This window comes from Balaenoptera musculus, chromosome 18 (assembly GCF_009873245.2).
Source record: "Balaenoptera musculus isolate JJ_BM4_2016_0621 chromosome 18, mBalMus1.pri.v3, whole genome shotgun sequence".
Classification (NCBI taxonomy): Eukaryota; Metazoa; Chordata; class Mammalia; order Artiodactyla; family Balaenopteridae; genus Balaenoptera; species Balaenoptera musculus.
Genome location: NC_045802.1, coordinates 36,793,718 through 36,817,786, shown reverse-complemented (window position 1 = coordinate 36,817,786; position 24,069 = coordinate 36,793,718). Strand labels below are relative to the sequence as shown.

At 36.4% G+C, this 24,069-nt stretch overlaps 1 protein-coding gene across 1 annotated transcript in view; it reads left to right on the top strand.

Moving 5' to 3' along the window:
• Window positions 1-2,913: 2,913 nt before the first annotated feature.
• The window catches only part of MAP9 (microtubule associated protein 9), a 45,783-nt gene continuing 24,627 nt past the window's right edge, over window positions 2,914-24,069 (top strand). Inside the window, exons 1-7 of the mRNA XM_036831122.1 lie at window positions 2,914-3,011; window positions 4,621-4,768; window positions 5,516-5,600; window positions 6,681-6,998; window positions 13,608-13,837; window positions 21,756-21,849; window positions 23,549-23,781. Coding sequence (XP_036687017.1) covers window positions 4,694-4,768; window positions 5,516-5,600; window positions 6,681-6,998; window positions 13,608-13,837; window positions 21,756-21,849; window positions 23,549-23,781 — 1,035 coding nt within the window. The 5' untranslated portion in view covers window positions 2,914-3,011; window positions 4,621-4,693. The remainder of the gene's footprint in view (window positions 3,012-4,620; window positions 4,769-5,515; window positions 5,601-6,680; window positions 6,999-13,607; window positions 13,838-21,755; window positions 21,850-23,548; window positions 23,782-24,069) is intronic.

Genomic DNA, 24,069 nt, shown 5'->3' with positions numbered 1-24,069 from the left:
TTTGAGTAAAGATGGCCAGTGTAGTTCGTCATGTTTGTCTTTCTTCAAGATTCTGATATTTACCTTCTATAAGCTTCTTGCTGTTCTTCTCCCACAAATTGGCCCTGGTATTGATTGGTAAGTGCACTTGAATCTGGGCTCTTTCTCCTATCCTCTGCCAACATAGGCATTCAATGCTTAATGCAAGTATAATCTTTATCAATTGACACCCAGAGGGATTTGCTTTTGTAACATACTTCTCAAGATGTTAAACACGTGCTGTATGTTTTCAACCAGCACTGCCTATGAGCACAAGATCGTTTTTCTCTAACTGCCAGTCAAAAGACATTAACAATTTGCCTGTTCTTGTGAAGGCAGGGAAATTTTGAAGAAGAGTCACTTTTCGTTTGCTTCTTGATCTGGAAATGGAGCTTCTCACTCCCCTCCTTGCCCCTCAGATAGAACAGTGTTAGCCTCCATATTCATAGACCATTTCCTCTGCTTAAAATCCTTCCTTATCTCCTAAATTCATTAATCAACTTGAATTCACTTTCTCTGTGAAAACTCTTTAGAACCTCCAGGAAGAATTTTTCTCTCTTGAGAGCTTCTTACTTTGTATTCCTATAGAGAAATTCTCACAGTGTACAGTCATTATGTGTTTACTCAGCCTTCTAGCTCTCTCTAGTCTACAGGATCCCCAGGCAGGGACTTAGTCTGCTTTACCTTGGAACTCACCAAATCTGACCCAAAATGTTATGGGTATACTTACTTATTGAATGAATGAATGAAGGCAAAGTTTGGAAATGAAGAGAGTAGTAAACTCAAAAAAGTTTGCTAGGCAAATACTTCTGTGATCAAATATATATTAGAAAAATGAAATATAGAGAAAATGTTACATAAGCTACTGAAATTTTGTGTGTTGGAGTGTTTTCATTTTCTTAAGTGAGTATCCATGAGCTTTTATAGGAATGTTTCAAAAATTATTTTTCAGCTTTAAATGCTATTTGTTTATTCTTGATTTCATTCATTCATTCAACAGTTATTTATTGCAAACTATACATCAGAAAACATCATGCTATTAATTCAGGTTTATATAATGTTATTATTAACATATTATTATACTGAAGCTACCTGAAAATATTAATAAAGTGCATAATATTCTGGTGCTTAACATAATAGTGGAAAGACATTGTGCCTTAGGGCTTGTGAGAAATTAACTAGTTCAGGTTAACTGTCTTATTTACTATAGCTATGTATGGCATAGCTTTTATATCCTGTATTAATTATTTTGAATTAAGTTAAAAATATAAATCTAGTGGGTTCTGTAAAAAAAGATAGACTTTTTCCTTAAAGGCTCTTTTTATTAATATCTTTGTGAATTTTATTTTCTTAAGCCATATCCAAGTGAAAACTATATTAGCCAAATGGATGAAAAAAATGAACAGAGCATTTTGAATGAATATAAATACTTCAACACAAACAAATTAGTACTTCACATATAAGGAAAATGTGGACCTTGTCCTTTCCTTGTGGACACAGGTACTATGATGGAATCATATTTGTTGATTAATAACTTATATGGGTCAGAAAGTTAACAGTAAGTGGTGAATGAAAAATCTTTGATGCAGACATTCAAAAATGTTTGAAAACATCAAAGTTAAGCAAATGTTGATCAAACTGAGTTTTTCAAACAAGGACAAGTTGAGCATCAACTGAACATAGTATCTAAAAAATTGCATTGCACATATTGTTAAAAGCATAGGTTTTTTTACACTAAATTTCGTATTTCTTGTTATGCACATTTGGTTTTTCAACACATTGATTTATTAAACTTATATCTCAATGTGATTTGTTTATAAATATTTGATGAACAAGTGAAAATATATTTCAGAGTCAGGGGAAAAATACCGGCAACAAGTTTAATTACTTGTCAATGAATAATAAACGCATTCAGACAATTTAGGATTGAACTTCTTTTAAATTAAAAAAAGTAGAAATCCTTGTTATTTTAAAGTCTATAAAGAAAAGTCTTTGTTTATTTGTTTAACGATTACCTATGCTAATTAAGTGGTGTTGATTTTGGTTACCTTATCAGCACACAGTCCTCTGCCTATTAGATCATTTTGTGGACTGGTTTGATTTTAGCCAGATTATCCACCGAGTACATATACAAAGCGGGGAACTTTACATTAAAGAAACACTCGGAATGGGTTTTCAGCTGTGTGGACAAGGGATGACTTCTATCCAGGCCCTTTGTGGCTGAGTTGCACAAAGAGAGTATCTAACATTGACGGAATGCAATCCCAGGCACTCTTCCAAGTATTCCATCTGCATGATTTCATTCAATACTGACAGCAACGCTATTAAGGTGGCTATTAATATTATTATCTTTATATGTTTATTTTACAGAAGAGGAAACTGGGGTGTACAGACGTTAACTTGCACGGCGTCACACGGACAGAGGGAGGTGCACCAGGATTCAAACGCGTAGTTTGACCCCTGAACCTGCAAACGTCTCTATCTTGCTATTCTGTCCCATCTGTTAGTGCACTAGTCCGTTAGTACACTACTACGATTCACAGAACTTCATGTCTGTGACAACTGTGGCAAAACGAACGATGGATGTGCTTTGTGCGGCTGAAGATCCTAACGCCACTGACAAGCGCCAGCTCTCAGCGCGCAGGTGGGAGCTGGACAGGTTCTGTCTCCTAGGTAATGATTGAAGCACAGGCGGCCGATAAAGCACCCTTCTCCCCAGACCCAGAGGGCTGATGTCATTTCCTTCGTCTGGGCGGTTGCACCAGTGACACGGCGGGCTGTAGGGCGGTGTTAGGTACCCGAGAGACCTGCGGCGCGGTATGTCACTTCCTCCCGGAGACGCTGTTTCCTAGCAACGACTTCCCACCTCCGTTCTTAGTACCGCCTCCTCGCTCCCTGCAGAGTTGGTCTCTGAGAGCAGCCAGGCCCAGGCCCAGGAGAGGGGCCAGCAGCTGGTTCCTCCGGTCGCGGGGAGACATCCGCAGGAATGCAGAGTGAGTACAGACCGCGGGACTTGAGGGTTGTGGAGAATCGGGGCGGAGGCGGCGCTCGGCTATGCACCGACCTGGCTAGTGACGGGTGCTTGCTTGGTCGGCCACACGGGGCAGATCGAGCAGGCACAGGGCGCCACCTGGCCGGGCCGGAGCGGTCCCCCACCCCGCGCTGCTGAGGGCGGCGGGGAGGGTGAGCAGCCTCCGCCTGGAGCACTGGAAACGTCCACAGGACCATTTAACAGAGATTTTAATGTAGTCCATCACAGAAGCTTCTTTTTGTTTTATCTAATAGTATTTCAACACTTGTGAGAGGGAAGAGTGGCTGGAAAAATATCACTATTTACGGTCTTTTTGTTTCCCAGCACTGTATGTAAACTTTTTAAAAAAAAATGGTGATGTTTTTAGTTATATACACTAAGTCCCCTACCTATGAACCTTCAAGTTACGAACTTTAAAAGATGCGAACCTGCGTTCTCATGTCCAATCATGTACGTTAGTTCACGTGTATGGTGTACATTGTCACGTGCGTGCGTCCTCTACAAGTGGTTGTGCTTTTGTGTACTTTACTGTACAGTACTGTACAGGGCACAGTAGTTCAGTATCTTTATTTCAAGCCCAGGATGCCCGGAAGCAAGAGGGTAGATAGAATTGAATGCAGCCAGGAAGCAGAACATGTGCCATCAATGTCAGGCATGAGTGAAATTGCAGCTTGCCCTCTGTCTCCTATTGCTGACAATCCTTCAACTCTACCATCTTCCACCTCCTCTCCCTCCTCCAGTCAGTAACTCTTCTTGCCTGTTCACTTGATGCCGGCCCCTGTATGCTAGTTGTTGTACTGTACTACTGTTGGGTACCTAGGCTAAATTTGTTGGACTTACGAACAAATTGGACTTACAAACACAATCTCGGAATGGAACTCATTGGTATGTAGGGGACTTCTGTACTTCAGGGGTCCCCAACCCCAGGCCGCAGACCCCTGTTAGGAACCAGGAACCGGACCACACAGCAGTAGGTGAACGACGGGCGAGTGAGTGAAGCTTCATCTGCGGCCCCCCATCGGTCCCCATGGTTTACATTACCGCCCGAACAATTCCCCCCACCCGCCATCTGTGGAAAAATTGTCTTCCACGAAACTGGTCCCTGGTGCCAAAAAGGTTGGGGAACGTTGCTGTACTTTATGCTGACAATAGTCTTCTTTGTAGCCTTTTAAATAATTATGGCTGTTTTGTAGGCTATATTATACTTTTTGAATGGAAGGGAGGTGAAAAAGTTTCTATTTTAATTGGCAACAACCTATTGCACTCATTATTTAAATGAGTGCAATAATTGTAAAACTTATTTAGGATAATAAAATAATTGTAGAAATATTTTTGGATAACTTCAGTTTGAATTTTATTTTTCTGAAAACAAGTTTGTTAGTAGAATTTGCTTTTTCTTTACAAGAACTCTGTTTATTACTCTGCTACTTAAAAGTGAAGATATAGCTCAACGTTCATATGATGCTTTTCTGGTTTTTGTTTGGCTTTGGGGGCAGGGAGGGAGTACTAAGTGTAGTAATGGAAATTCTCAAGCATGCAAAAAAGTCTGATTTGTTTTTTATATATTTCAGCCACCATCAGAGGTTGAATTATCCCTATCATTTGTTAGCCATTTTATAAAGTTAGAGAATTAAAATAAACACTATGTCTGATGAAGTTTTTAGCACAACTTTGGCATATACAAAGAGTCCAAAAGTCACCAAAAGAACTACTTTCCAGGTAAAGTATTTTTATTTTGAATGATTTTACATGTTAAACACTGTATTAGGAATATTGGACTTGAAAGTGCTTCTATTCAATACAACAGTCCTATGTAAAGCTGGAGTAAATCTATGTTTCTTTTGAAATTTTGCAGATGATTGTATTTGGGCTCCAGTATTACCAACTCTTCTGTGTGGCTTTAAGACTACCAAACTAAACTCAATACTAGGTTCTTACTATATTAAAAGTTAAATTAGCTTTTAAAAGTTGAATAGCAGCTTCTAATTGCCATTTTCATATAAAAATTGGTGTTTTTTTCCCCCTGGTGTAACATTATAACATTTAGGTTTTCCCTGTCCAGTCACTACAATTTTGAACTCAGCCTCTAAGTTTGCAGTATTGATTACATCTGTTAAAAGCAATATGCTGAAACAAAAGATCATAAAGAATACCAGTTTCTTCCATAATGCCAGTTTATAATGAACCCTGTCTAAATTGAGTCCTTCAATTAATTTGCTTGGTGTTGTCTGTCTTCTTTAATTTAACCCTAAGCTCCATGAGGAAAGGAATTGTCTGTGATATTCTGCATTGAGTCTTAGGGGTTGGGTGCATGGCATAAGGTAGGCTTTCAGTGAATATCTGTTAAATGAATGAAACCTAAGTTTTAAGGCAGTTATTAATCAAACATTATTTGTTTAAAGAATTAATTCAATATATGAGACCTCCACATTTGGGAGGAAATTGATTTTAATTATCTCATTTCAGGATGAACTAATAAAAGCAATTACAGCTCGCTCAGCCAGACAAAGAAGTTCTGAATACTCAGATGACTTTGACAGTGATGAGATTGGTATGTGAGAACATGGGAAAGTAAACCACTTCTCTTCTTTTTGCTTCTTTAGTTAGGTTTAGTCCAACCCTGCAAAAAAATCGCTATGTTAAAATAATACCTATGAATTCATAGGTTTTAGATCTCCAACTTTTTAATGAGTAAAAAGCCACTCTTAATTTTAAAGAAGTTGTATAATTTTCCTTGTTTTTTTTCTGAATGTGTGTATGAAAATAAAATTTAACTGACAGCAGATTTGCTTGTTAGTGGTAAACCACATTGGAGATAACAAGTTCATCTTTAAGGTCAACCCTATAAGGTAATAACTAGGGCCCATAGAACTAAACTTTGTGCACGTTAGGATCACTTTTATAATGCTTTTTATAAATCAAGGTTTTTTTTTGGCTGTGACAGAGAATCAGTTTAAAAAACCCAGTATATCAGTACTGTATGGTTAATTTGGTTTCTTTTGATTATGTAAAATATTAATATTTTACATTTCAGGATAAACATACAAAATTCTAAACTTGAAATTCAGTGTTTTATACTTTCAGTGAATAACTCTCAATGTTCTCTGTAAAAGTAATCAGAACAATAGTTAAATCATTGCTTTATAGTTCGGTTAGCATTCTTTATTATTCTTCTCATAGTAAAATCTAATACTGTGGTATGGATGGAATTGCAGTTCCAAAATTTTTATGAAAAAACATTATTAGCAAATTCTTCCATTTACAAATATTGTTGATTTTATGAAGTTTTTGAAAAAAAAAGAAAAGCTTTACAGTCCAAAATCTAATTTAAATGTCCATGGCTGATTATTATTTTGAAGAACTTTTGAAGGACTTTTCTCAGAGCAAGCACAGTGCTTGCCTTGACAAACTATTCATACTCGATAAGTATGTTTTGAATAAATTAATGAAACTGAAATTTTTATTTTACAAATGCCAATAAAAACTGCCAAAGTTAACTGTTTTTTAGGGCTGCAAATCTATTCACAGTTGTAAATTCATTTCCAGTCTTTAAGGTAATCTTTTTGATTGATGTAATGTTCAAAACTTTAAAATATACTATTGAAAATATCTTTTCTCTTCTATTTTTCAGTTTCCTTAGGTGATTTTTCTGACACCTCAGTAGATGAAAATTCAGTTAAGAAAAAGATTAATGATTTTCATATATCAGATTATGAAGTAAAGAATTCTCCAAAACGGTCTTTTTTGAAAACCAAGAAATCAATCAATGATGTGAGGAAAGATGAGCCAGTAGTCTCTATCAAAAATGATGAAATGGCACCTGATGGTGGTGAAGGCATGGTTGTAAATCCCTTATCTGAATCTCAAAATAAACAACAAGAAGTTGAAAAAGAGAAAATTAAAATGGAAATGAAACCCATGATTCTTCCAATCAAAAGCGTATCTTCAGGTAATTTGTTAGGTTACTGTAATTGCATTTCTTGAAAATTTATTTTAAAATAATCAATCACAAAATACTTTTACATGGTAGCTAGTAGATTTTTTTTAATTTTTATTTATTTATTTATTATTTATATTTGGCTGCGTTGGGTCTTCTTTGCCACTCACAGGCTTTCTCTAGTTGTGGAGAGCGGGGGCTACTCTTCATTGCAGTGCACGGGCTTCTCATTGCGGTGGCTTGTCTTGTTGTGGAGCATGGGCTCTAGGCGTGCAGGCTTCAGTAGTTGTGCTGCATGGGTTCAGTAGCTGTGGCTCACGGACTCTAGAGCACAGGCTCAGTAATTGTGGTGCATGGGCTTAGTTGCTCCATGGCATGTTGGATCTTCCCAGACCAGGGATTGAACCCGTGTCCCCCACATTGGCAGGTGGATTCTTGACCACTGCGTATGGTGGCTAGTAGATACTTAAGAAAAAAAAATCAGACTTAACTTTTCAATTTTACAGATATAAATAAAAATAATAAAACCATAGAGAAAAACCATAATTCTGATGTCCAGTTGTACGTTCAGTCTTGTATCTCTGCTAGTGCCTGATAGCTGGCCAAAGTACCTTCAGTCATCCACAGCTGTGGCTCCAAAGCTCCTCGATCCAGCCTTGCTTAGGCCTGTGAGCTCCAATTTTGTTTTTAGCAGTGGAACTACAATGGAATCCTTTCTAATCCATCTCACACTCCAGACATCAGGGTTATAGCAGCAATGGGGCTAGTCCTTAAAACAATCATTTCCATGCAGCCATTTGCCAGAATATTTGTTTGGCATTTGTATATTTGAAGGGGGTGGTGGGGGGAGGTGTTGTTGCTGTTATTGTTTAAGCCTCCAGACTTTCCTTAAGAAAAGAGAATCTCCATTTGGTTTCTCTGTTCCCCAGGAAAATCCACTAAAACTCAATTTTCTGTGGGGATGTTCCTGGTGTGATTACAGTAGTTTCTCCACAGTTCTACTGGGCTCTGTGCATAGTGCAGCAGAGATGGAGTAAAGCAGGCACCAACTGCTGTGACATGCCCTGGGCTGCCATGCAGAAACAAGGGCATAGAAGTTTAAGGATTTGGAGTCTTCCAGTCTTTTTCTGTTCTATAGAAAAAATAGTAGTTGATGCTAACCTTCAAAAAAACCTCTTTCTTTCATATCATCATTAAATATGGTACTGGTAAGTATTTCATACTTTACATATTAGATGGCACTGGTAACCTTAGGCAAAGCTATATTTCAGACACTCCTTTTTCCACCCCCCAAATTCCATCCACTTTCAAATGAGGAGAAGATATGAGCAAGCAGGGATACTAGGGGAAAAGCTACTGCAAGTTAATTATGTGTGACCTCAGCCATAGGGTAAGCCTCACTGTCTTCATGAGGAGGGGGTGGAAACCTGCTCTCCTTTCCTACAAAATTGTTTTAAGAATCTACTGAAGTATGTCTCAAACTATAAACTTCTACAAAAGTGTAAGCACAAGACCTAATGAAACAGAATTAACTTGCTAAAATGTACCTTCCCAGTGTACTGAGTAAAATCAAAAATGGAGAGAAGGGAAATGTAATCAAACAGTGAATAATCCATTACATCACCATTTTCCAAAGTATGTTCCACAGTTTGTTCATTGGTATTGAGGGGAAAACACCGAGTTATAGGAATTTTAAACCAATTTCTTTATGAACTTCTTGGAACTGTTAATAAAGACATATGCACAGTGAATCTTCAAGAAAGAGTATGCAGTGTTTCCTAGTCTTAGTTGAGTTTAAAAACCTATTTTTATGGATTATATTTATCCTATTTGTCCTGATTCTGAAGAGCTTTTCATTAAGTTAATAAGAAAATGTGAGCATATTATAGAAGCTAAAAATTAGTCTGATATAGATAGAAGTATATTATTAGAATTTTATGGTAGATAATCAGCAATAATCTACCCATTTAATATCTTTCTTAAAACCTGTGACAAATTAAAATGAATAGAGAAATACTGTATTTTGACCACAAGATAGCTCAGGCTTCTAAATGTGCAATACTGTATTTTTAAACAATCATTAACCATTTGCAATTCAGTATATGTAGGATAAAAAAAATTACCAAAACAGGTAATCATTTACATTTGATTGTAAAATAAAACATTTGATAATGTATAGATGTATTTTTTTTCTTTCTGAAAACTGATGATGCTTCTGGAAGTGGAATTTTTGTATAAAATATATTAAAATCATTATTCCTAGATTATTCAAGTTGAAGAAAAAAGTTGAGGCTGCTGGTTAGTGCCTGGCATGTAGAATTCATTAAGTATTTGAATGTATAAATGAATAAATGAATAATTCATTCATTAAAGAAGGAAAGTGGTTAATGAGCTTAGCTTTATCCTTCTCTAAATTTTTAGACTTTTTTTTCTTATAGAGTTTAGAACTTAATATTTTTTTTTCACCTTCCAATACAAGATTTATTGTGTTCCTTTAATTAAGAGCCTACAGTGACTTGTACATTCACTCCACGAAGTTTTTTGGGTTTTTTTGTTTTTCTGTTTTTTTTGTTTTTTTCACACACACACACTGTATTTTATTTTTACAAGAGATAAATAGACTGACACCAAGCATTGTACATGGATGACCACAACAAAAGCAACAATGATTGCAATTACCAAACATGAAACACACTCATACTATGTCATAATATTGACATTCAGTCCAGTAATCCTCCACTGCAACAGCTCCTTTACTTTGCAGTGAAAATTGATTTGTATATTCTTTGCCTCTGAGTCCTTGTGGGATTTTTTTTTTTTAATTCAGACAGAAAGTCACAAAAATTATACTCATCCTCATCAGTTCACGCAGTCCCATGTAATTAATTTTTTTTTATCTTGATCTTTTGTTAGCACTTTTATGAGTTCATCAGTTTTTCATTAGAGTTCTGAAAATGCTTATTCATTCAGTTCAGCAGTAAGAACTTAATATTTTTAATGTAGTGAGATATTGCTGAGTATCACTTAATGCTTTATAAAAATATTAGAACCTGAAAGTTTCCTTAGTTCTTGCTTGTCTGCTGTAACTAGTACAATAATCAAACTCTTTCACTTTTATCAGGTAATGGTCACATTGGTAGTGATTGTAGAAAGTAATTTTTACAGGTTATGCTGTTTTTATTTTAACTTTAAAGCAGGAGAACCTTGACTCTATTAGCATTGGAGTCTGGGTGCTCCTGCTTTAATCCCACAAATTAGAGTTTATGACTATGGGCACATGACCTCTTTGTTCCTCATTTTATTTACCTGTAAAATGGAGACAATAGTTGAACCACCACTAGGGGTTTGAAGCAATTAAATTGAGTTCATGTATTTGAAGTGCTTAGAGCAATCTTGGTATAAATTAAGTACTCTATAAATGCTTTTACTATTCATTTTATTATTCAGCATTTGTTCATAAGCAGATCATTTTATTTATCCCACATATTTATTGTGGGTACGATATGTTTCACTGTTACAAGCACTGTGATAGTAGCTATCACTGTGGCATTACAAAGACTTAGTACCAATCCTCCAATACTGTCTTAGTCTGTTCGGGCTGCTGTAACCGAATACCACAGACTGGGTAGATTATAACCAACAGAAACCTGTTTCTTACAGTCCTGGAGGCTGGAAGTCTGAAATCACAGGACTCACATGGTTGGATAGGGCCCTCTTCCAGGTTGCAGGCTTCTCATTGTATCTTTATGTGGTGGAAAGGGCAAAGGAACTTTGTAGAGCATTGTTTTAAGGGCACTAATCCCATTCATGAAGATTCTACCCTCATGACTTAATCACCTCCCAAAGGCCTCACCTCCTAATATGTCACTTTTGGGGTTAAGATTTCAACATAAGAATTAGGTGGGGACACAAACACTCAGACCATAGCAAATACTTTACAATTTGGTGGGAAGGTGTATAAAAGGTATAGTAAGAACACAGGAAAGTGGGCATCTAAATTTACCTGAGGGCATCAGGGAAGGCTTCCTAGAGGAGCTGGTGTTAATAGCTATAACTGACAAATAATAGTACCTGTAGTCAGGACTCTCAGATGCAAATGACCCAATTCAAACATCAGTGCAAAGAGTTTATCCCTGTGTTGAGCATGGATGTCAGAAGTCCTTGCTTTAGGTGTGATTAAGTGTAGAGAATCGGTATTTCTATATCATCAGGATTCTCTCTCTTTACTTTTACCCTGCCTCCCTGACCCTCTCATTCTCTCCTCCTGCACTGTCACTGCCCCATTTACTCCATCCCTTGGTCCATTTTTCTGTCATTTGGTTTCTTTGTCTCAGACAGCCCTTCACTTGGCAGCAGAGAATGCCACTAGCGGTCTCTAAATCACATCCTTCCAGCTCCATGGCCTTAAATGCATATCCACCAACTCCAAGTAGAAAAATACTGACCTCCTGACTGCCTACTGTGGTCAGAGGAAATGAAGTTTCTATGATAAGCTGCACAGGAAGAAGGGGGTTGCATCACGTGCCCATCATTCTCACTGAGGTATGGTGGAGATATTTATTAACCCACCAGAATCACATGGATAGAAAGGAGAAGAGGATACCCAAAAAGAAAACAGGAGTGGTGGACAAATCAGAACAGGAAATGTCTATACAATCGTTGATATTCATTGAGCACTTCCCATGTGTCAGGCACTGTGTTGTGTGCTTTGTATGTATTATCTTACTCAAGTCCCATGAGCGCTTTAGGAAATCTTAGCTAATTCTACCTATAGGAAAACTGGGGTGTGTGGCGGTTATATGATTCGTGGAAGTTTACAATGCTAATGAGTGTCAGAGCAAGATTCAAATATGAAATAGCTGAAATAGGCAACCCATACAGAGAGTGGGTAGAATGGTGGTTATGAGGGGCTGAAGGGAGAGGGAAATGGGGGTTGCTAGTCAACAGATGTAAAGTTTCAGTTATGCAAGATGAATAAGTTCTAGAGCTCTGCCTTGTGGTATTGTGCCTTTAGTTAATAATACTGTATTGTGCACTTGAAAGTTTGTTAAGAGGGTGGATCTCCTATTAAGTGTTCGTACCACAATAAAAAAAAATGACTCAAAACCAGGCATTATACAATATTCTGCTTAAACTGAGGTTCCAAAGACAGGCAAGCATTTGTCAGGAGGAGAAACAGGAAGTGAACATCCTAGGCAGAAGGAGAGCTTGGGTGGCAAGCTCTGGTGGCAGGAGGGATGTGGCACAGCTGCAGAAGCACAGTGAGCCCAGCATTTCAGGACAGATTACTAAGTGGGTGTGTCAGTGATGAGGCAGCACAGGTAGCCAGGGACAAAACCATGAAACCTTTTATATTGTTCAGAGGCAATGAGCTTTTTATTCTGTAAGACTGGCTGATGGGGAGCCATTGAATAATTTTGTGGAGAGGAGTGATGTGATCTGATTTGTGTTTTATAAATGTCACTGAGGCAGTAATCTAGGCAAGAGTGGATGAGGAACTGAGAGTGGGGATGTAGAAAGTGGGATAAATGAGAGAGAAATTTAGCAAGTAGAATGGATAGGGTATTGTGATCCTTTGGATTTTGAGGGAGGAATCTAGGATGACTCTTGGATTTTGGATTGGACATTTGACCAGAGTTTAGGACATACCTAAAATTGACAATGAAACATTTAAAGTGGTTCCAATTAGGTATGGTTGTAGAATCTTCTAGCAGGATTTATAACTCCACTTATAGATAAAAAGGATAAAGGTATTAATTAGTTCAGTTTTGAAGTTTCGTCAGAAGAATACATTGGTAGAACAATGGAGAGATGGATATGTATAACAGATAAAATTTAGGGAAAAGTTCATGTAAAATGTTTCTTATCATGTTTTGAGGGCTGGAAGTATACCAGCATTAGATTTTTGTTTTAAACTTAGAAGTAATGGAAATAGTAACTAAGAAATTTTAATAACTGCTGGAGAGGTTTTATGGACTCAGAGAACAGCAGCTCACAAGTTATCCAGTTGTCTGTTCCTCCTTCCAGGGACATTTGGCTCTTCTACTCCCTGTACTGACATCATCTTTATACTTGTAACAGCACTTACCTTTGTCTTATAATTTTATTTGTTTAGAATCGTCTCCATTCCCAACCTCTAAAATCCTTGGACAGGGCCATTGCCAGTGTCTTGATTCTGAGGTCCATTAATGTGAATGATGTGTATGGGGCCTGGCAGCAGATACTCAATAAAGGTTTGATGGATGAACTGCCTCATTTTATAAAGGCTGAAACTGAGGCAGTTTGATTTTGTTTGTTAAAAAAAAAATTTTTTTTAATACTATGAGAGTTGTTGAGTTAACTACTCCAAAAGTGAAGTATACTAGTTACTTCCAGGATGGTAGCCATTTAAAAAAATTTATTTGATTATGAACTATCGCCTACTTGTACTTTCTGGAGTTCTGTGTAGAGAAGGGTGTGGGCTTCTTCTAGACTCTCCAGGATAGAAAGCCAAGGTGCTTCAGCACAGGAGGGAAGTGTGGTGGCACCTGCAATGTAAGAGAAGCCATGGTCATTTAAAAAATGTATTTTTTAGTGTATTAAATTGTATTTAATGTATTAAAACATTGTATTTTTCTGCAGAAAATAACAGCAGCCTTGAAGCAGACAACCACTTTAAGCCTTCACCTTGGCCAAGGAGCATGTTGAAAAAGCACAGCCACAGGGAGGAGAAAGACAGTCTAGGAGAAGATAAAGACACTGCCCTCCATGAAGAATCAGAGGCACATTCTGCACCTTCGTTCCTCTCAAGTCTGAATGGCAGACAACCAGAAGCTGAGAAAAATGCATTCTCTGAAAACCTTGACCCTGAGGTTAGCACTACTGCTAAACTGTGTTTCTAATTCAGGTTTTTGCATCTGATTATGAGAGAAAGAATATTTGTGTGTGCACGTGCATGTGTGTGTGTTTTACATGATTTCTTCAGCAATTGATAAGGAAATAATTTTAAGTTTTTAAAATTATATTATATTTTATTGGATCTAAAACTCAATTGTGGGGCTTCCCTGGTGGCGCAGTGGTTGAGAGTCTGCCTGCCAATGCAGGGGACGCGGGTTCGAGCCCTGGTCTGGGAAGATCCCACATGCCGCGGAGCAAATGGGCCCGTGAGCCACAATTGCTGAGCCTGCGCGTCTGCAGCCTGTGCTCCGCAACGGGAGAGGCCGCGATGGTGAGAGGCCCGTGCATCATGATGAAGAGTGACCCCCGCTTGCCGCAACTAGAGAAGGCCCTCGCACAGAAACGAAGATCCAACACAGCCATAAATAAATAAATAAAGCACACCTAGTATAGTGTAATTAAAAAAAAAAATTGATTTAAAACTCAATTGTAAGATATAGCAAAAATACAGCATTATTTTATGTACCACTAAGAAAGAAGAAAACTGCTAAACTGTAACATATGATGCATCCAATTTCAGAGAAAGTAAAATGTGAAAAAAACTGTTGCCTTTTTGAATCTAGGCAACACTTTAATTGCAAGAGTTTTTATTTATGTATCTTTGAATTGTAAAATTTATGGCCAGTGTCATTTTATTCATTTGGTTTTAATCACTCAACAAATGTATACTGAATGTTCACGGCACAGTCCTATATTTTTTGGGATACACTAGAAGGGATGTAGATGTGATCCTTCAGGACTTCATCAGGAGTTTACTGTGTATTTTTATTAGGGAAGAACACTTGGCCGCCTGTCTTTACATTTCACTATGGTTAGAGAAGTTCCACCTCACATTTCAGAAGGGGTAAGTATGGGAAGAGCATTCCTCCTCCACAATCTGCTTGAGCAGATCAGAGAAAAGGAACTAAACAGTACTGGCTAAGCTTCTTTCTTCTTCTCCTGACTCGTCTGTGTTACTGATGTGAGAAAAGATCTGCTCCCCAGGACGTGGTACAAAGGCAGACAGAGGAAGTTCTTTGTATCATAACTAAACAGATGAATCTCTCCAATTCAGGCTAGAAGTATGAGCACAGTAGACTCTGATTCCACTCTTATCCTGTAGGTTAGCTTTACCAGAAAAGCTGGCATTTTGATATAAATCTGCCTGACTTCAATGTGCTATGTCCTAATTTGTTCTGAAAATCAGGTGAAGAGAGGGTGTTATCAAAACCAAACAATTATTTTATGTTTAATAAAATCATCTGGCCAAGTGGATATTTAGTTCACCATAGCTGCTGTAACAAATTGCCATAAAGTAGATGACTTAAAACAACAAAAGTTCTCTCAGTTCTGGAGGTCAGAAGTCCAATATCAGGGTGTGGACAGGACCATGTTCCCTCTGAAGGCTCTAGGGAAGAATCCTTCTTTGCTTCTTCCAGCTTCTGGTGGTTGTCAGAAATCTTTGGTTGTCCTTGGCTTGTAGCTGCACCACTCCAGTCCCTGCATCCATCAACCCATGGTCTTCTTCCCTGGGTCTCTGTGTCTCCCCTCACTTTTCTCTAAAAAAAGACATCAGTCATTTGATTTAGGGTCTGCCCTACTCCAGTAGGTTCTCATCTTAACTAATTCCATCTGCAAACACCTTATTTTCAAATAAGATCACGTTCGGAGATTTGGGATAGACATGAATTTTGAGGGAACACTATTCAAACTGGTAGTGATACCTAACTTTAATTGCTCTTTGTGATGTATTCTATATCCCTTGATTAAAGAAAAAAGTATTCCTAAAGTTTTTAAAGTAACATTATATTATGACAGAAAATTTAATTGAAAAATATCTACGCAAAATCCCACCACCTAATAACAACTATATTCATTATTCTTACTCCCCTTTTGGGCTGTTTTCCTATACTTGTTTTTATAATATTTGTCATCTTAACATTCACAATGTTTTGTATCATGCTTTTTTGTTTTATCTCTTAACATTAGGTCATGACGTGTTTCCATGTTGCTGGGTGATCTTGAGACTACGTTCACCTTAATGACTATAACATAGCCCATATTGTAGAGCTATTATCTTTGTTGGGTATATTAGATACTTCTCTTTTTTTTTTAAATTAATTAATTAATTAGTTTTTGGCTGCATTGGGTCTTTGTTTTTTTTTGTTTTTTTTAAAGTTTAATTTTATTTATTTATTTATTTATTTATGGCTGTGTTGGGTCTTCGTTTCTGTGTGAGGGCTTTCTCCAGTTGTGGCAAGGGGGGCCACTCTTCATCACGGTGCGCGGGCCTCTCACTATCGCGGCCTCTCCTGTTGCGGAGCACAAGCTCCAGACGCACAGGCTCAGTAATTGTGGCTCACGGGCCTAGCTGCTCTGCGGCATGTGGGATCTTCCCAGACCAGGGCTCGAACCCGTGTGCCCTGCATTGGCAGGCAGAGTCTCAACCACTGCACCACCAGGGAAGCCCACTTCTCTTTTTAATAGTCTAAATTTTCCTTATTCCTCATTATAAAATTTTCCTGACCATGCTCTGAATCTTCTTTAAGCCCACATTTTCAGGGATTTCCCATTTATTTTTTGTCCAACCCTTCTCTCTCCTATGTCTATAATCCTTGGCTCTGGAAGAGTCTATTTTCATCCACATTCAACTATGCTGAAGCCTCTTTAACCTTGTATAAGCTTTCACATGACACTGCACCTCTCTCCCTATTGCCTTACCTTCCTGCAAATGTCACAGCTGGGTATCAAAAGGGTGACATTTTCTTTCTCACTACAACCTCACTTCCCACCTTTCCTTTGTGTGTGCATGTGTGTGTGTGTGTGTGTGTGTGTGTGTATGATGATATATATCTATGTTTATATGTTAAATTAACTCATTATTCCTGGAATAAAATCTAGTCGATCATGGTAGACCATTTTTGTGTGGGATTTGATTTTTTAATATTTTGTTAAGACTTCTACATCAATATTTATGGAGGTTGTCTATAATTCTTTCCTTATAATGTTGTTATCAGGTGTGAGTATCATATGAATTGGGGAGTGTCTCTTCCTCCTTTATTTTCTAAAAGTTTGTTTGTTATGAAACCAGAAGTTTAGTATCATTTTCCCCTTAAATGAGAGAATTCACCAGCGAAATTATCTGGGCCTAGAATTTTCTTTGTGGAGAGGTCTTTGACACTAAGTTTGATTTTTTTTTTTTTTTGGGGGGGTGGTGAATATTTGGTATCCAGATTTTCTCATCAGTTTGGTAATTTATGTCTATTTAGAAATTTGTCCATTTTATTGGAGATGTTGAATTTATAAAGTTGTTTGTGATAGTCCCTTATCCTTTTGATGACAGTAAAATTATCATGACATTCCATCTTTCATTTCTAATATGTAGTTTGTGTTTTCTGTCTTTCTTGTTAAATTTTGATAGGCATTGCTCAGTTTTGTTAAAACTTTCATAAGAACCAGTGTTGGCTTTGTTAGCTTTCTCTGTTGTTTCCAATTTTGTTGATTTTCACTCTTTATTATTTCTTTCTTTTATTTTCTTTGGGTTTAATTTGCTTACCTTTAAGTTAGAAGATGTGTCCATTCATTTTAAGCTTTTCATTCTTTCTATCAAAACTTTGAAAACTATAAATTTTCCTCTAATGCACTGATTAACAGCACCCAATTTTTTTGGTGCCATTTATTTTCATTATCATTCCTTTAAATATATTTTCTAATTTTCCTTGTGATCTCTTTTTTGACCAAATGGTTATTTTATAGTGAATGATTTTATTTCCACATATTTAGATCTTCTCTAGATATATTCTTGCATAGATTTATAATTTAATTTTATTATGATCAAAGAATATATCTTATATGAATTCACATTTTTAAAAATTGTTGAGATTTTTTTTTATGGCCCAGACTAAGTGTGTCTTGTGAAAGTTTCATTTGTATTAACAAAGAATGTGTGTTCTGCAAGTGTTAGATATAATGTTCTGTAATTTCAGTTTGGTCAAGATGGTTGGTAGTGTCATTCAGATCTTCTCCATTCTTACTGAATTTTTGTCTAGTTGATTTACCATGTACTAAATAGAGTGTGTTAAAATCTCCAGTTATGTTTGTGAATTTCTCTGTACTTCCTTTTTGTTCTGTCAGCATTCCATGACTCTAATTAGACACATACACATTCATCATTATTAGTTCTTAACCCTATTTAGCATTAAGAAATTTTTGTATCTCTGGTAATGCTTCATATCTTGCAGTTTGTTTTGCCTGATATTTCAACATTTCAGTATTTGCATGGTATAACTTTTTCCATCATTTTCCTTTCAAACAATTTTTTTCTTTTTCTTTAAATGACTCATAATAGTTTGGTATTACTTTTTTATCAAGTTGGACAATCTGCTTTTTAATTGCGATCTACTTATGAATCCATTATTCCATTTATGAGTGTTTAGTACATATACTTTTTTTAAATAAATTTATTTATTTTATTTATTTTATTTTTGGCTGCATTGGGTCTTCATTGCTGTGCACGGGCTTTCTCTAGTTATGGCAAGTGGGGTGCTACCCTTTGTTGTGGTGTGCCGGCTTCTCATTGTGGTGGCTTATCTTGTTGTGGAGCACGGGCTCTAGGCACACAGGCTTCAGCAGTTGTGGCTCTCGGGCTCAGCAGTTGTGGCTCGTGGGCTCTAGAGTGCAGACTCAGTAGTTGTGTCTCACGGGCTTAGTTGCTCCACGGCATGTGGGATCTTCCCAGACAAGGGCTTGAACCCGTGTCCCCTGCATTGGCAAGTGGATTCTTAACCACTGCGCCACCAGGGAAGTCCAGTCCATATACACTTAATGTAAGTACACTTAGGGCCAATTTGTTGCTGTTTGTTTTCTATTTATTTTATCTATTTTTTTAAAATTGAAGTTGTTGTTCCTCTATAACTTCTTTCTTGCCTTTTTTTTTTCAGAGTTAATCACATAGGTTTTAGTTTTCCATTAGTTTTCTCTGTCGCCTTTTGACTATACCTATTTGCGTTTTATATATATATATATATATTTTTTTTAGGAAGAACTATATGTTTAACTTTCTAGGTTCTTCACTTCTGTGGTATTTTTTTTTTAATTATTAGTACCTTTAATTATTATTTATTTATTTATTTTTGGCTGTGTTGGGTCTTCGTTTCTGTGCGAGGGCTTTCTCTAGTTGTGGCAAGTGGGGGCCACTCTTCATCGCAGTGCGTGGGCTTCTCACTATTGTGGCCTCTGTTATTGCGGAGCACAGGCTCCAGACGTGCAGGATCAGTAGTTGTGGCTCACGGGCCTAGTTGCTCCACGGCATGTGGGATCTTCCCAGACCAGGGCTTGAACCCATGTCCCCTGCATTAGCAGGCAGATTCTCAACCACTGCACCACCAGGGAAGCCCTGTGTTTTATTTTTAGTAGTTGTCTTATGGATTACAAGATGTGTCTATAAATGGTCACAATACAGTTGACACTGTATTGTTTCACATTTAAAATAGAAACCTTGTAACAGTATAGTTCCATATACTCCCTCATCCATCACGGTGTTGTTGTCATGTATATTACACCTACATATGATATAATTTCCACAACACAGAATTATAACTTTTCTTTAAAGAGCCTTTTAAACTTTTTGTCTTAGACTTTTAAAGAACTAAAAGAAGAAAAGAATAAACATTTATAGTTTTCTTAGATATATATACCATTTCCAGGGATCTTCATTTCTTCCTATAGATCCAGATTACCTTCTAGTGTTATTTCCCTTCAATCTTAAGAACTTATTTTTGCATTTCTTGGTTTGCCAGTGATGGATTCTCTCAGTCTTTGCTTATCTAAAACATATTCACTTTATCTTCATTTTTGAAGGATGGCTTAGTTGAATATATACTTCTTGGCTGACAGTTTCCTTCTCCTATCCCCAGCTCTTTATAGGTTTCCATTGTTCCTGGTCTCTATTATTTCTGTTAGTAAATCAGCAAAAATTTATTTTGCTATCCTCATTATACAATGTTTTGTTTTTTTCTGGCAGCTTTCAGAATTATTTTCAAGATTTAGTCTTTTTTTCTTTGAATTACAACAATTTAACTATGAGGTACCTAGGTGTGGTTTTCTTTATATTTATCCTGCTTGGGTTTTGTTGAGATTTCAGGATTTGTAAACTGATATTTTCCATGCAGATGGGAAGTTAAAATTTTTTTCTGTTTTATTTTCTTTCCTCTTGTTTGTAATTACATGCACATTGAAATTTTTGATATGTCTCACTGATCTCTAAATTTCTTTCATGTTTCTTCAATCTTTTTTTCCCTTTGTTATTTTAGATTGAATAAGTTGTATTGTTCTGTCTTCAAGTTCACTGCCTTTTTCTACCATTCCTGATCTGCTGTTAAGTCTATCAGTGATTTTTTTTTTTTTTAATTTCAGTAGCATTCAGCTCTAGAATTTCCATTGGTATTTTTTGTATTTTCCGTATCTAATAATAAGATACCCCATCTGTTCAGCCACTATATATATATTTCTTCCTAAGTGCTTGAACATATTTATAATCCCTACTTTAAAGTTCTTGTTTGCTAATTGCAACATCTGGGTCATCTCTGGCTTGGTTACTATAGACTGCTTTTGTTGTTTTTGTTTTCATGATTATGTGTCACCATTTTTTTTACTTTACTTATTAACTTTTTGATTGACTACTGAACATTATGAATGATATGTTGTAGAGATTCTGGATTCTGTTATGTTCCTCTGAACATGTGTTCTAGCACACAGGTATTATGGCTAGACTCAAATTCCCAGCTCTGTCTCCCTTGCCATGGACATTGACTGAAATCTCTGCTTAGTTTTTTCACTTTCTAGCTACTGTGATTTTACAGGACCCTCTGAGGTCTTTCCCATGCCATGCATAGATGAGCCAAGTGTTTGAGGTGGATTTTATATGCAGATATTGGGGTTCATGCCTTCTGCAGCTCTTCTCCAAATTTACTGGCTGATCTTCGAGTCCTAAACTCTATCTTCTGACCCCTCAAGCCAGTCTAGTAATGCTGCAGCGTTCTACTAAGCTGCACAGTTGGGGGAATTTCCTCAGGAAGAAGGCTACTAACTTGCAAATCTTCTTGGGTAAATATTCCCTTCTCAGGGTAGTGTTTGAGCCCTTCTGCCATCTGCCCAGATGGTTTCTCTCTATTGCTTTTGACATATAATTTTCTTCGTAAATATTATGGGAAAGAAAATTAAAATTTATTATCTATGCAAAAAAATCAAACTTCTTACATTATAATATCATCACCTTTAGATTAGAGTATTATTCTATAAAGAGATGTTTAATTTATGCACACAAATATAATTACTTCATTTCAGATATAATAATTATTTTAATTCAGATATAGGAATTTTGAGGAAAACTAAAGTGTATGAAATCTATGTAGTATTTTATCTAAAATATTTGGAAGTAACTGTCTACTTGGTTTTATAAATTGCTTTCATTTTGTAAACAAGTAATATTTGTTTGAAACTAAGGGTTTTTACCTACTATTTCCTTTATACTTTCTAAGAAAGTATATAATTAGGGAAAGAGATGTCAAATATTTACCTTAAATATTTCTGAGATCTGATTTTAGAACAGCAGGAGTTTTGAAAATATAGAGGTTTCAGTTAAAGAACTGGAATAGCTCTTAGTGACTGCTTTTAATGATCAAGATATAAAGGCTTGAAAGTAAAACATATTATAACCTCCTTTTACTTACTTTTGGTGTTTAGCAGAAAACTAATAATGCAGATTTCAGAGTTATGAAGCAGTTTTAATAATCCTATTGCCCCCCACAAATCTTGAGAACTAAACTTACTAGTAAATACATTTTCTTTAAATAGGATGCATGGTTAACAAGTCTATCATCATCATCCCTTAAAGAAAGTCTCGGAAATTCCTCTTCACCAGGATCTGGGGAAAAAGCCTCCATTACAGGTGATTATATCAAATTATTCTACCTTATTTTATTTGTGAACTCTGTATTGCTTAGAATGCTATTTGTAAAAGAAATAATACTTTACACAGTTATAGGAACAATATATGTTTGTGTTTGCCTGAGTTTTAATCCCCAAAATACAATTTATTAACCATGTGATTGTAGATGCAGAACTTGATCTCTCAATGCCTCAATCCCCCAAGTTATAGTAAGACCAATCTCATAAAGCTATTGTGAAAATTAAGTGATACTATGCATTTTAGCCACTAACTCAATTCCTGACACAAGTAGACTATTCACTAAATGTGAGCTATTATTATGTAGGTGTTGCTGCAATAGTCAGCATAATGGTTAGGTGAACTTTTAGAGTGAGACTAAGCTGGATTTGAATCTAGGTACAACTACATGAGAAAGTAACTAACCTTTCTGGCCCTGTATGTTGCTCTTTAAAATGGGCTTAATAAGAGTAGGGTGGTTGTGAGAATTAAATTAGTTTTAATACATGTAAAGCATGTAGAACAGAACCATCGTTAGCACCTAGTAAGTGTGAGGTATGAGCAGTTAATATTGTTTCTTTCCTTAGTCTTATGACATATAACTTAATGAGAGCTAAAGGCATAGCTGATTTTAAGACTGGGATGTATAACTTACATTTATTAAGTGCTTACTATGTAGTATAATTTTTGTCATATTACGGATGAGAAAAACTGAAGTGCAAAGATATTGGGAAACATACCCAAGGTCAGTGATGGAGCCATAATTTGAATCTTTGGCTCCAAAGTCTTTGTTCTTTTCGCTGAGTACTTTGATTAACAGCTCTAAAGAATCCATTAATGATACTTTGAATCATGAGTAGTCTCCAAATATGAATGTATAACTGGAATTATAAAGTGATATTATATCTAGCTTACCTCAAAACGAGTTCCCCAGAAATGGCTGTAATGAAAGCCTCGTAATTAAGACTTTGACAATAAAGATACAGGTTGACCAGTAGGTGGATCCTAGTAGAACTGAAAGTTGATGATCAACGCAGAAAGCACTGATTTTCTGTTGAACATTCTAAAGTGTGGTAGAATCAGAATAATAGAAGTAATTCTGTAAATGCTAAACTGAATCCTCCATGCCAGAGCTTAAGCCTGTCCCTTGAGCACTGAGAGGGTAAGTACTAGGCCTTCCTTTCCTGCCCTTTTGGTATCAGAGGCAACACTGCATCTTAGTGGGAGTAAAACTCTAAAGGATGGCTTTATTCTCTGTGTGGTGGCCTCTTCTAGAACTGCATTGATTCTTGGTTCTCTCTACATCTCTACAATATTATAAGTTCATTGCTAGTAACTGTAGTATCTTAGAAATCTGTGCCTCTTGATCCAGATAAGAAACACAGGCTTTTGAATTGAATAGATATTGCCATTTCACTTTCTTGGTTTATACACAAGGGCTTGTGGCGTGTCTATGGTTTAGGGTTGTTATTCCATTTTCTAAGGTGTGTCAAATGCTTTAGTAGATTTAGTAGCCATTTTTTCTTTTGTAGCTCACTTGGGAAAAAAGTTTATTCAAGTTGAATATGATAGTTTTCTCCATTTATTATTTTTCAAGAAAGAGATTATAGACAGTTTTCATTTAGCAGAAAGCAAATGAATCTGTTACCCACCTTATTAATTCAGAAGGGAGATTTAGTTCTGTTACTCTGTCACAAAATAGATCAGAATGAAGAATGCACTGAAAACCATAATTCCTTGAAATCAATTGAAAGTGAAGAGAACTCATTTTTGATAGACTTTGTTACTGCACTTGAGAAACCCAAGGAAAGTCAAGTGACTACTGGTGACCTTAAAGAAGAAAAGGAGAAAGCTGAACTGATTATGAATGATGACTTAACAGTTGATCCACCACTATTTCAACTTCAGAGTATCTTATGCAATGAGTCTGCAAAGGTATTTATATAAAATCGTACTTTCTATACTATAGCTTAAAATTCAAAATAGAACTTTTAAATATTTTATCTTCCATGTTAGGTACATCTGAATTATCTGTGGAAATAATGGTATTATACTATCAAGTGATTCTTTTTTTTTTTTTTAATCATCTTTATTGAAGTATAATTGCCTTACAATGGTGTGTTAGCTTCTGCTTTATAACAAAGTGAATCAGTTATACATATACAATATGTTCCCATATCTCTTCCCTCTTGCATCTCCCTCCCTCCCACCCTCCCCATCCCA